At 42.6% G+C, this 13,824-nt stretch overlaps 1 protein-coding gene across 17 annotated transcripts in view; it reads right to left on the bottom strand.

Moving 5' to 3' along the window:
* Window positions 1-1,939: 1,939 nt before the first annotated feature.
* The window catches only part of AKAP19 (A-kinase anchoring protein 19), a 44,289-nt gene continuing 32,404 nt past the window's right edge, over window positions 1,940-13,824 (bottom strand). For all 17 annotated transcript variants that reach the window (XM_089779877.1, XM_089779879.1, XM_089779867.1 and 14 more), the window contains one exon: window positions 1,940-2,449. In XM_089779877.1, the coding sequence (XP_089636003.1) occupies window positions 2,022-2,285 (264 nt within the window). In that variant the 5' untranslated portion in view covers window positions 2,286-2,449 and the 3' untranslated portion in view covers window positions 1,940-2,021. The remainder of the gene's footprint in view (window positions 2,450-13,824) is intronic.

The raw sequence follows: 13,824 nt of genomic DNA, 5'->3' as shown, positions 1-13,824 counted from the left end.
TTCAGTTATAGTGATGGGATTTAAATGGACATTGTGAATTACTGGGTCTGTTAACACAATGGCCCACTTTAAAATATTGTTTTGGAGAAGACGACAATATTCAGTAGACTGGATCCAAATTATTTTTCCTTTTCCTCAAGGGCTTGGGAAAATATTCTAAATAACAGCACAGTGTGATCTATGGAATTAACTTCAGTGTGCACACCTTTATTTCAAGTCAGTCTTGGGTTGTGTTATTAGAAACTGCCCTCCATTTATACTCCTGATAAATTGTCATTTACTTTTATACACTAACCCAAAATAACTCAGGTCTCCTTTTTCAATTTGCTTCAGCTATATAAACATCCACATTTCCTCTATCCACTACATGGACAAATTGTCTTTAGGGTTAGTTTGGTCACGCTGTGGCTCAGTCTAGCTGACCCTTCCAATTCCCAAAAATGTTATTCAAACTATAATTTTTGCACTGCTTAATAATTTTTCAAAAACGCTTTAAACTTACTCAGAAAAGCTATTACCTATTTAAAAAATTGCAAACCCATTATTTCCCTGCTAAGTTATAATGGAATGAATGAAAATATGCATCTACTTTTGACTGCCTTATCTATGCATTTTTATTATCAGCTGTGGATATTGATGGAAGAGGAAAGCGAGCAAAGAAACTAAGCTCCTAGAAGGCATGAAATTGTATATAGTGTTTGAGTGCAAAACTATGCTCAGTGGCATTAGATAACATACTGGAGACTCCTGTTCTCCAAATCCATCATTGCTTCTCTTACTTAACCTACAAGATCTGTCTTGGATGGGCTGGACTATAAATCCCGTTGAAGAAGAGCACATTGTCTGGACTAGTTAAAATATTCCTTTAATACTTTAGCTCTTCAGCCTTTGGCTCCAATACAGTTTGGATTCATGGCACTTAATCATCATTTAGTCAGATTCACAGTTCAGCTAACATTAAAAAAAAGAGAGCCCCTCACAGTAACATGAGGAAGACCTGCTGCTCCAAATGGCATCCTGTCAGTGGTATTTCAGCATAATATGTAAATGAGATGTTCTCAGCCATTCACGATTATACTGATAAATAAAATGAATCTTTGTGGGCATATTTATTTTCCCTCACTTTCCTGGCTAAAATAAGTAATCTTTGGTCTTCGTATAGTAATTATATGCAACTGACTGCTCAGCAATGAATGTTATTGGTAACCTTAATTTATGCTTTTAGAGATTCCTCGATACCCTTCACCTAGTTTGAGACCAAGGCATGTGTTTAATGGTTCATCAGAATAATTAGGTATCAGTGCCTTTAATACATTTCCTATTGATGTGTTTAAGGACAGTTTTAAATGGCATCATAATCCATATGGTTTGTTTTCTACTCGTCACTGTTAAAAAGGACTTTTCCTTGGCTTAACAGTCAATTGTTCATCCTAAAAGATCAACGGTTAATTAATGACCAAACTCCTTCCAGTTATCTATGCTACAGCTCTATATAATCCTAATTCCCATTTAACAGAAATTAGAGCATTTTATCATATGTGCAATTCCTCCCTTTTCTCATGTAAGATCATAGGCAGATGCAAGGCTTACACATTTATAAAGTAATCTATTTTCACAACAGCTTTCATGTAGCACAATAAACAATTTGTACCTTAAGTATCTTTGGTGCTGATGTCGTTGCAACCATTGAATGGTGGTTACCGAAGCAGCACTTTCGTGCATCCATTTTCCTGACATTCAATATGACTAGACTCAAAACATACAAAATAGATAGAATATACTCTGCATATGGCAAACCATAACTCATGTTGGATTAATGGATTCTGCTGTGGTCCAGTTGCTCATGATTTCTTAGTGGTTTAAATAAAAGGACATGTTATGCTCCTGTGACCTTCCAGACACCATAGTATGGTTGGTGTTTTGCTTAAATCACAGCTGCTTTTGCTGGAACTTTTTTATTTGCAATAGCACCAAATGTGAATTAACAGACGGAGGCTTATTGAGAAGATAATCCTTGGAATTCAGGGCACATCACTTTCGATGAAAGGGATGTCACTATATTTGCTTTCAGTCACTGCCCATTGTTTCACAGCCTGATCAAGAATTTCATGAGAAAGACGGTGCGCGTAATCCAGCACTATGGTACTCGATGAGCCCCTCTCATCCAGCTTCACTGTAATCAGTGAAGATTTCTCCCCAGTGCATCCTTCACCACCTTCCCTGCTCTTCTCATCCAGAATAATGTTTGAGCCTGGAAAAGCGTTCTTGGACTTGATGCATCCCATGGTATGTCTAAAAATCTGGCAGCAAAGGTTAGTTTAGGAACATGTTCTGAAAAATTGAAATAGTTCTCTTGATTGATGTGCAGCTTTTATTTCTTCTGCAAGCCGTTCCAGCAACTTCGAAAGAATAAACTGTCCCTTTTGTACCTCCTCACATCTATAGAAATCTGTCAAAATAATGTTTTGTATAATTTCAGTTTAAGAAATTACATCATTCTTAATACTGAACAACAGAGCTACAATTGGAAGTGTAATTCATCATTTCAGGTTATAAGAGAAACATTTTGCACATGCCAGCACAGAGCTGTATGGTTGTTTTCATTAGTAAGATCCATCTATTACAGTGAATATAATTTTTTGGACTTATCAAGCAGGCCTTGAAAAGTTCAATTTGCCAGTTGTGAGATGTGAATTGTAGGTCGCTTAGTGTCTGCTAAGTTTTGTTTTGTATATTGACATCCCAGCTCTGATCCATTACAGAAGTAGCCTGCTGAACAAATGGATGTGGTATCTTTTCCTGATTCTGCCAACGATTACAAGTTAACTTCAGTGACTCTGCTAGTGCTCAGGAAAGCTAACGAGACCCTAGTTTTCACAGATCCTCTTCAAAACCCATTGGACAGGTGAGACACTAACAATATAAGTGTCAGTTTGCTCTTGATCAAGAGAACTGTGTAGAGGCAAGCATTGGAAGGAAATCCTGGAGAAGGAAGGCCACTTAATCCTGGGGGAATTCTGCAGTTGTTGCATTTCGAACCATTGTAAACCTGCAGAATTCCCTCAGCACTAGCATGTAAGTGAGTAGTCGACTACTTGACTATTCACATTTCCCCCCCCCCACCCCTTTGCTGCTGTATCTGAGGCAGCAAGTGGGGGGAGAAGCAGGAGCCAGTGCTAGGGGGAGCCTGCTTAAAAGCTGGTAACCCTCAGCACAATCTCTGCAGTGCAGCCTCCCCCTCCCCCCCCCCGTGCTCCGCATCCCATGGACAGGGGCTGCTGCTGGAGCAGCCTCTGTTCACAGCCAGCTCAGGCCGCCGCAGTCAGGGGCTGCTTCGCCGGGTGTTCACGACAGCCCGGGTCACTGTGGACAGGGTCTGGCCACAAACAGAGGCTGCTCTGGCAGCCGCCCCTGTCCACAGGGGGATTTCCCTGCAGACAGGGGCTGCTGGACCCAGCATGAGCTGAGACTGGCAAGCCTGGGAGCTGCCCTCTGCTGCGGCTCTGAAGTTTAAATGTAATAAGAGGCAGGCAGGCAGCCTGGCTCCTACTACATTTTAAACTGCAGAGCTGCAACAGCCGGCGGGGACAGCTTTCAGACCCAGCACAAGCTGGGACTGGGGCTTCCTCCCTTAACTAGAAATTCTACCAACTACATGACTAGTTAATTAGTCACTTCCTAACATCCCTACTCAGGACTACAACAAACTTAAGGAAACAGAGAAGCAGCACCCAGCAGGCTGTCATGGGAGCAGCAGAGACTTCTGTCCTCAACAGACAGGACAACTCTGAAGACCGAGAAAGGAAAGGGAGGAAGGGAGTGGTTGTTCCTCTTTCCAGCTATCCAGAAAAGGGTTTGTAAATCTATCAGACATCTCCCAGGTCAGCATTACTCAGTGTGGGATAGAAAATATTCTAGGGCTAACAGCTGAATAGATGCAAACTACGAAGGGAGGGAGGGCTCTTCTGCTTTCAAAAGAGAAAGTGCTGTATTAGGCAAAAGCTACCACAGGCCCAAGCAAGGTTCAGGGAGGGCACTCCAGCAGAAATCCCAGCACCTCCCACAACAGGGTGGGGGAAGAGTGGCAGGAAGATTCGCTTCTCACGGCCACATTGCCCATCTGACTGGTCTACCTCTGAAAGCACCAACACCAAGAGGCAGGAGACCTCCAGGGTATGTTGATATGTTTACTGGGACATGAAATAGTGTCTTGGGCCATTTCCTCCACAGGCAAAGCAGAACCTCAGGCATGTGCCTGAGTTCAACTGGCACAAACTTACTCATTGCCAGGATTGATGTAACTGCCAACCAGAATACAGAGGGTGCCTAGCACAGAAATCAGCTGTCCCTGCAGCTTATTCCATTGAGGAAGTAGGAAGGCAAGCCAAAGTTCAACATTTTTCCTGTAAATAGCCATAACAAATGCAAGTAATCATGGCACTAGCTTGTAAAGCACCATTCATTTGTCTTACACACACACAGAGGAAATATGGGCCCTGTCTTGTTACTTGATCCTTAGAGACCCATTTTTAAATCATTATGGCTCTGCCTGGGCACAAGAATTCACTCCTATGAATCAGATTACAGTATTGGGGCCGTGGTGAGATACTTTTCTGAAGTAAGGGAAGAGTCATCTACTCAAATAGAAATTGCATATAAACATTTCTTCAAGGCTTACCAGCAGAAGCCAACCATACCCAGTGTAGATGTTGTTTTTACAGCCTATTCCATACAGGCATTTTAACAATAATTCAAACCATTCTTACGTTCATTGAATTTCTCAAAAGACAAGACTTTCAGAGGGGTAGCCATATTAGTCTATCACTTTAAAAACAATGAGCAGTCCTCAACTGATCAAGTGGGTTTTACCCTAGAAAGCTCATGATATTTTGTTAGTTTCTAAGATGCCACAGAACTGATTGTTGTATCATAAACTGTGTAATTTTATTGAATTCTGAACAGAGCTATGAATCTCCAAAACAGACTTTTTACCAGAACAGGCAGGACAGGCAGTTTCATATTAAGAAACCCCCAAAAGAACAAGTTGATCCCCTGGTTGTACAAGAAAACATGCATGCAGCCATGAATAGGTCTGTACAAATGACACTTACACCTATTTCCCTCATTTACATCATGTGCTGAATAAGCTGAAAATACTTATGTAGCCAACCTAGCTGCTATAGACAGAGCAGCAGATTTAGTACTGCTACTGCTTTCAGAAAGCCAGACACCTAGATTATATTAATTTGATCTTGTAAAGAATATCTTGTACCCATCAAATTATAACTACCACATAATAAAAAATACCCAATATCACGATTTCCACCTCTAGCTATTTTTTTCTGAAGCTGAACCAGGGTAGAGAAAGAGAATCATTGAGATAACAGTTAATAGCCCAGAATTATTGGTCACGTAATATGTGGCTAAGGGTGATCCAGTGGATATATTATGCTGGGACTTTCCAAAAGTCTGTGACAAGGCTCCTCACCAAAGACTCTATCCCATGAATGCGTACTTTGCTTAATAGGAAGCGCCCTCTCATGGATCAGTAACTGGTTACAAAATAGGAAACAAAGGGTTGGAATAAATGGCCAATTTTCATAGTGGAGAGAGGTAAATAGAGGGGTCCCCTAAGGATCTGAACTGGAAGTAAGTCTGTTCAACATATTCATAAAAGTAGTAAGCTCATGGAAGACAGGTCCATCCATGCTTATGAGCTAAAACATGCTCTGGGTGTCCCTAGACCGCTGACTGCCAGAAGCCGGGGCTAGATGACGGGATGATCACTCAACTGCCTTGTTCGGTTCATTCCTACTGAAGCAGATGGCATTGGCCACTGTTGCAAGACAAGCTCCTGGGCTAGATGGGTCACTGGCCATTCTTATAAATGACGATATGGTTACCCCTCTGTGACCATTCTTACGTTCTTATAAATTTGGGGTCAGGAACTGGATAGTTTGCAAGCTGTAACCATTGATATACAAAGCCATCACAATGAACAGCATCCCCATATGAAACACCGCATCTCTTGCCACGTCACTCCCAGCTGTGATTTAATGCTGGTCTCCTCAAGACCATGCATAACAAATCTTGAGCGCTGGCCAGGAGGGTGAAAGTTAGCAATGGAAAGGAAACAAGTGGTTGGTCAGTGTCAGATTTGCGGGGGAATACCACTAGAATATTTTGCATTGTCAAAATGCAGTAAACTGTAATAAATGGTTTAGGACAGAAAAGCCAACCTGTTTGTCTCTAAGGGTAGGTCTACACTACCCCGCTAGTTCGAACTAGCGGGGTAATGTAGGCATACCGCACTTGCAAATGAAGCCCGGGATTTGAATTTCCTGGGCTTCATTTGCATAAACTGGCCGCTGCCATTTTTAAAGCCCTGCTCGTTTGAACCCCGTGCCGCGCGGCTACACGCGGCATGAACTAGGTAGTTCAGACTAGGCTTCCTAGTCCGAACTACTGTTACTCCTCATTCCACGAGGAGTAACGGTAGTTCGGACTAGGAAGCCTAGTCCGAACTACCTAGTTCGTGCCGCATGTAGCCGCGCGGCACGGGGTTCGAACGAGCAGGGATTTAAAAATGGCGGCGCCCAGTTTATGCAAATGAAGCCCGGGAAATTCAAATCCCGGGCTTCATTTGCAAGTGCGGTATGCCTACATTACCCTCCTAGTTCGAACTAGGGTGGTAGTGTAGACATACCCTAATTCTGTCCCTGTGTAATTTGACAGAAGCAAAAAAACTTAAAATATCAACTCACTAGAAACCACCATTTCTTTCTATTTCTTAGACCCTAGGTGGGGAACCTTCTGTCGCACCAGCCACACACAGTTCATCAGCATTAGCTGCTGGTGAGCCACCAGACAGTTTGTTTACCTGAGAGTCTGCCGGCACAGAGCCTCGCAGCTCCCAGCGGCCACAGTTCAATGATCCTGGCCAACGGGAGTTTTAGGAAGCAGTGGTCCAGCAACTTTTCCCATCCCATAGTGTCATATGCCATAATATTCATATTTGTAATTCTCATATATTCACACAGGCCTCCTCACTGACTGCCATCACTGGCAGAAACAAGGACTCTGTACAGCACTGCACTGCTATCACGATTATTGTAAGCACAGGACACACAATCCTCCAGTATTTGCAGAGCTGCAAGAACCACAGAAAACATGATTTTACTAGAGGACAGATTGCTGTGGGACGTAGTGAGCACCGATTCAAGGTTTCTGGTGCAAAAATGCCTTACTGAAGTCTAGATATACCATGACTATCCCTTCCCCTTTATCCATTATCACTTCCTCCTTATCCACAAAGATTGTTAGCATTTTTTGGTAGGATATCAGGTTGGCTTTTCATGAGTTGTTCCTTACAAATCCATGCTGACTGTTACCTATCACCTTATTATATTCTAGAGATTTGCAAATGGATTCCTTCATTATCTGCTCTATTATCTTTCCTGTTAAGCTGACTGTAATTCCCTAGGTTGTCTTTATTTCATTCCTCCTTAATCATGTCCTCCTGTGCAGGACTTGGCAATGTGCAGACCATAGCGGATCGATTTGCAGCAATGGGACTCCCAAACGCATTCCTATTTTGGCATCAGACCACCTTGCCACAGAGTACATTAACAGACCAGGGCTACTTTTCTATGATTATGCCAGCACCACTTCCATTACATTGTTTGCTGGTCAGCACAGATGCTTGCATCTTTCAGAACATAGGACTGCTCAGAAAGCTACAAGCAGGAGTTTTCAAGAAGACATTCATCAGCCACCTCGACAGCATTGAGGCTCTGCAGGTGCAGTATGACAGTAAAATGTGGTTTTGGTAGATTGAAGGGGTGCAGGTGTTTGCTACTAAGATTGGATCTCAGTGAAGAAAACATCCCAATGGCTATAGCTGCCAGCTGTGTCCTGCATGATATCTGTGAATCAAAGGGAGAAATACTCCTGCTGTGGTGGGGGTAGAACAGCTGTTTGTAGAGCTGGAGCAGCCAGACACACAGGCTAGTAGACGCACTCACCACTCAGTGAGGCTTTGAAAGAGCAGTTTAAAATGCCTTGTTTGGGGCCTATTAGAAAATGAGTGGTCCTTGGTGCATGTGAATACACCACTAGCAATGCACATATGAACTTTGTAGTGCTTGCTGTACATTATGACACTAAGTTTTCTTGGTTCTATGAATTGTGTCTCACTGTACAGCAAAGTGGGTATTTTTAGTACTGCTAGGCATCCTGTAGCATGTGTTGCAACTAATAAAAATGAACTATTGTTTGGAAAAATCAAATTTTGTAATGAAAATGTGGCACAAATAAAAATCTGTGCAAGTTAAAAGCAAATACATTAAAAATATAAGTGTATGGAACAGAGTTTAAGAATGGGAAAGAACATTCATGTCCCTTTAGGTACATAATCTCTGACCCATGGGTTTATGTAATGTCCCAAGTGTGGAGTGGTAGGGATGCACCCCCTAATGCCTCATGGACATTGTGGGGGCAGGAGAGGACAGGGAGGTGCTAGAGTGATATTCTCTATCAAATGGAAAGAGAGCCAAGCCCATGCTTGTCTTGTGGAACTACAGGTTTGAATCTGCAGCATCTGTGTTTGCTGCTAAAGAAGTCCTGTTATGGCTTGGTCCATCTCTTCCTCCTTCTGGGACTCCTGGGCTTCTCTCTTGTCCACAGAAAGCAAAAGTTAAGATTCAGAACTTGCTTCCCTTGCTACCCTAAAGTTATGCTTATTGACACCTCCACTTCTCAGTGCTTGTGCCTTCTGTCACTCAGCACCAGTCATGATGAGTATGGCCTTCCAGGGGTGAAGGAGAGGAAGAAGAAATTGCTCAGTTGCACAAAACTGAGTACAAAGTAATGGTACTGAATCATGGCACCATTTCCTGCGTGCAGTGATGGTTTTAGCAGATCTCTCACTTCTGAAGGTGACAAAAGTGCAGAGAGCACAGCTGCTGACGGCACCTGAAAGCTGCATAGGCCCATATGCCACTAGCCTGTTTACTGCAATGGTGCCTGGCAAAGTTATTGCCAATTGACATGGGAAAGTGTCCTACTATGGAGGGAAAAATAAAGCTGCCATCCCCAGAAAGCTTAGGGGAGAACTGCAAAGTACCTCCAGGAACCTTTTATTGTGATCTCTCAGGAGGATTCACGGGACACCCTGAGCATATAAACTACTCTGAATGGGGCCCCACCACTGCCTAACTATACCAGGAAATAAAAAGCAGATAGTAGCTCTACCTCTCTGTTATACCACTGCCTCTCCCACTATGAGCAAATTAACAAAAGCTGACAGCTGTGTCCTGTTATATTGGGGCACCATCAGTAATTAATTGTAAGGGGAAATGCATGTACACACTTACCTAAGGTTCCTTCTCCTATATCAGGGTCGTCCATCTGCAACTACTGGGACTTATTGGACTATGGTGGAATTCCAGAAGGTCATGGCTCACAGAATAGCTGGAGCCTGCCATGATATGCCCCCATCCTCCTCTCTGTTCATGTCAGGGGCCTGCAATTCAGGCTCCTTAGAGGTATCCCCAATGATCTGAGGGCTAGTAGTGGGGTTTCCACCAAGTAAGGCATGCAGCTCTCTGCAAAAGTGGCAGGTCTGCAGCGTGGCACTCCCTGACCTTCAAATACGCCTGCTGCAATTCTTTTGCTTTCATCGCTGCTGTCCTATCATACCCTTCTTCTGCATCCCTTGTGCAATCTCTCACAGACATCTACAGTGATTCTGTAGCTGTGCCTGCACAGCCGCTTCTCCCCGCAGAGGAGATCCAATATCTCCTGCATACTCCAGGCTGGCGCGTGTTGCTGGTATAGTCAGCTGGGCAGGTGCACAGAGAATGGAGAGCTGCTAGGTGTGCTCATTAAGCTGGACAATCCAGGAAAAAGCATTTCAAAATCTGTGGGTTTTTACAGTTGTGCATGTGCGTGTGTGCACACTTCCAGACTCTCACCTGTGAACAGAGCAGTTCACACTTGACTAGAATGGCTGGCATCAGGCATTGTGGGACAGCTGGTAGAGCCCTATTTGGGCAACACAGCATCTACTCTCTCACTGCATCAATGTGGTCAGTACCTTGACCACAGTCCATGTTACTCAGGGAGGTGGTGTTACTGCATCACCATAAAGGGGCGCTTACACTGGTGGGAGACAAATACAAGTGTAGACACTTGGACATGCTTTTGTCAACCTAGCTTTGTAAAGTAGACCAGCTCAAGATGGTCTTTGGAAAAAGTATGAATCAGTCGCCCTCCTCTCCCTCCCCCCAAAAAAGCCTTCCCTCTTGCCATGCAGTTAAAGCACTTGCTGCAATTCTTAAAAGCAGCAGTTTAAGAAAAAACATCTGCCCAGGTTGTGGTTTTCCTACATTGGTCACCTCTTTCCCATTTTACACACAATTTTCATATTTTCCACTTAGTGACCCTAAGAGTCCCCTCAAGCTTTCAGGATTATCTTTACAGTCAGAGACTCTAAGGCTGAGCTGTGAATAAAGGTATCAATGATATTAGCATTCTAATAAATCCGAGGTCTCCAGAAACCAACTATGAGAGGTAAGAGCGACTTATTGACACAGATGGCCCCTATAGAACAAACCAAACATGAATGTGCAGAAGAGGAAAAACGAAGATTTGTTCAGTCTCCTCAGAGAGGTTCCTAAATAGTATATCCATGATCCAGCCTATCACACACTGCTTCCTACAAATGGATCTTCAGAAGGACTGATGGAAAAAATCATTTTGATTGCAACTTGTTATAAGAGTGGATGACACTGGAGAGGCAAATAGAACTTTTGTGAGGAGATGCAGACAAATATTCCTTCCCATGACCCTTGTGGCAAATACGGCAGGAAATCACCAAAGATTTTGGTAGTCTCAAGTTACTGTATGTATTACAGTATAAATACACAGTGTAAGGATTTAACAAACAATCTTCCATACTGGTTCTGAGACATGAATTTACAAGATAAGAGTTTTGTCATTTAAGAGTGAGAAATTATGGTAATTCGTTTCCTGCTAGGAAGAAACCTGATTTTTTTTTAAATAAAACATAAGATATAAAAAGCAACCTTGGCTAAGACTCCATGGAGACGAGGATTTGTTAGTTTCAATGGAGAATACAAGAGACAGTCACATGGTAAGGGAGTTCATATGAAGAGCAAAAATGAATTGGAATACTAACTGCTGAACTTCTGCCACAGACCAGGAGATATAGAAAATGCAAAGCCAGCCACATGTCTGTACTTTCTCATATGTGTTGGGAAGAGAGGGAGGAAATGTATCTGTGTGCATGTTATCCATACAAACCGTCAGCATACATTTAATTGTGCTTATGTTCTTTATGTATCTTTAAAACAGAGTTATAGTATACAAATCCTAAAGGAATTAAATTTTTGCCTTCCCGTACAGCCAATATTTATAAAGCTATCCCTTTTAAATATACCTGGTGTACAGAAGCCAGAGACTGACTTCAGTTAGGAACAGAAAACTCAAATGTACTGAAGTTCACCCATGTTTTGCAAGTTCTACAAAATGTATGTAGTATTTACAATACGTGTGGCCCTGGTTTGTCTGGAAATACTCACTACTTAGTTTAATCATAGGGAAAGGAGGATAAAATATGTTTGTTTAGATTTATATTATGAGCACTGCCAATCTATGACAACAGTTGAAAACAAGATGATACCACAGGGGTGGTCAGTAATTTTGGATGGGGGCACCTTTCCAAGAATTTGGAAAGTGGTCAAGGGCTGCACTCTTCCATGATATTAATGGAGGTGGTGTGGGGTCTGGAATGGAGGTTGGGCACAGAAGAGAGCTTGTGGTAAGGGACTGGGGTGCAGGACGGGGCGTGGGGTCTCGGAGGGAGTTTGGGTTAAGGAGGTAGTTGTGACTTGGGGCAGGGAACTAGGGTGTAGGAGGGAGTACAGGGGTTTGGGTTGTAACCCTGGGCAGGAGACCCGGGCACAAGATATGGGAGGTGATACGGGTGCAGGAAGGGGGCAGAAGTTTTGAGTTATGTGGGGTGCCGAGGGCTGGGATGCCAGAGCCAGGCTCTTGCTGGGAGACGTAACTGCTTGACTCTTGCACCTTGCCTGAGAAGGCTACTGGCCAATCTTGCATTTGCTGGGTGTGGATTGGATGACCTAGCAGGTCTTTTTCCTTTCCAACTCTAATTTCTATGAGCTCTAAATATTTTTTAAAATAGGGCTCTCAATAATTAGATTGACACACACCAACTACTGAATATTACCAAATACAGGTCAGACCTGAATGGGCCCAAACAAAGGATTTTACCAGACCAGGGGAGATGAAGCCTCCGAGCTCTCCAGTGCTCCCCTGTTGGCCCGGGGCCTGTTAACTGGGATCTCCACTGCTCCCCTGCCTGGCCATCGACTGGGATCTGCCCCAGCTCCACCTTCAGCTCCACTCAGGCTGCTCGCCCGCCAGCCATGCTCCACTCCTGGCCGCTGGCCCTTTGGGCTGCCTGCCATCAGACTGGCTCCACTCCCAACCTGCAACCTCTGAGGCTGGTGCTCTTTGGTCTGACAACATTCGTGGTCCTGTTGGACCAGAGAGGTTCAACCTGTATTTGTTTCTACAGATTTTAGCATGTTTATAACTTCAGTATTTGTTGATGTCATGGTATTTCTACTTGCTAGTAGCAGTACTGCAACAGCATCTAAAAGGACTCAATGGCACAACGTGCTAGGTGCTGTACAAATAGACACACACTCCTTGCCCCATGAGTTTACTATCTTTAATCCTAACTTTGCCCTAACTAAGGGGTTATCAGTATTATTTAGCTGTCCTGCAATAATTCCCAGTTTCATTACAAGACAAATTTAAAATCTAAAATAAATTTTAAATAAAAAAAATCTGACAAAGTATTGTGTTAAAATAGGTCAGCTTTTTGGGTAGCAGAAAGAGGTACCCAATTAAGTGGAAAGGCTACATTTAGCTACACATCAGCAAGTTAAAATGATTACCAATCCATGGGGGTGAAGGAAAATGTTAAAAAAGGCAAAATAAAATCAATGATTTAAAGTACTTCAATTTAAATCAATTTACCCCATCATAAGTCTTTTAAAAATCTTATTTTTCAGTTTTAATTTGTAGGACGGAAATTAACTTGCATATCTGGTAGTATTAACTAATAGGAATGCACTAAAAATACAGTAAAAAGGTGCTAAACAAAGGATGCAAACTTTTTTTTAACTGATTTGTAATAAAGCAATAAATAATTTTCAGGAGTGGAGCATACAAAGTAACTTCACATAGATGTGACCACTACATATCCCATCTTCAGTTTATTTCTCATGGCAGAAATGGTTTAGATAAAATACCAACACATATTTAGCCTCCCTCCACAAGAATCCACACAAACGAATCCAAGACCCTAAGGATCCTGCTCTGAACTCTGTTCAAGATTAGGGAATTAATTTGTTTTAGGGATCACGTGTGACTATACAAATAGATTTTTTTTAGTCACTCTGAAGATATTGTTTGTCTTAACTGACATTGTGAGGCACTGAGGTTTTTTCAAAGTGTGTTTTAAAGGAGACTCCAGTCAATTGGATTTAAGCCAGAAACAGGACTTTTTAAAAAGCTAGTATTACAAACACCATATATTATTATAATAGGGAAAAATTATTTCTTCATTCTTCCATTGTGATTACTTTGTGCATTTGATAAGACTTTGACTTGGAGAGTTCCTATGGAATTTTTGTGGGTCTCATTTTTAAAACTCTCAAAAAATATAGTGCAAGAGAGAGACTTGCACTTACTTGGAACTAGATTTAACTT

Source organism: Pelodiscus sinensis, chromosome 7 (genome assembly GCF_052426305.1).
Source record: "Pelodiscus sinensis isolate ZL-2025 chromosome 7, ASM5242630v1, whole genome shotgun sequence".
NCBI lineage: Eukaryota > Metazoa > Chordata > Testudines > Trionychidae > Pelodiscus > Pelodiscus sinensis.
This window is presented reverse-complemented; position numbering and strand designations above follow the sequence as displayed.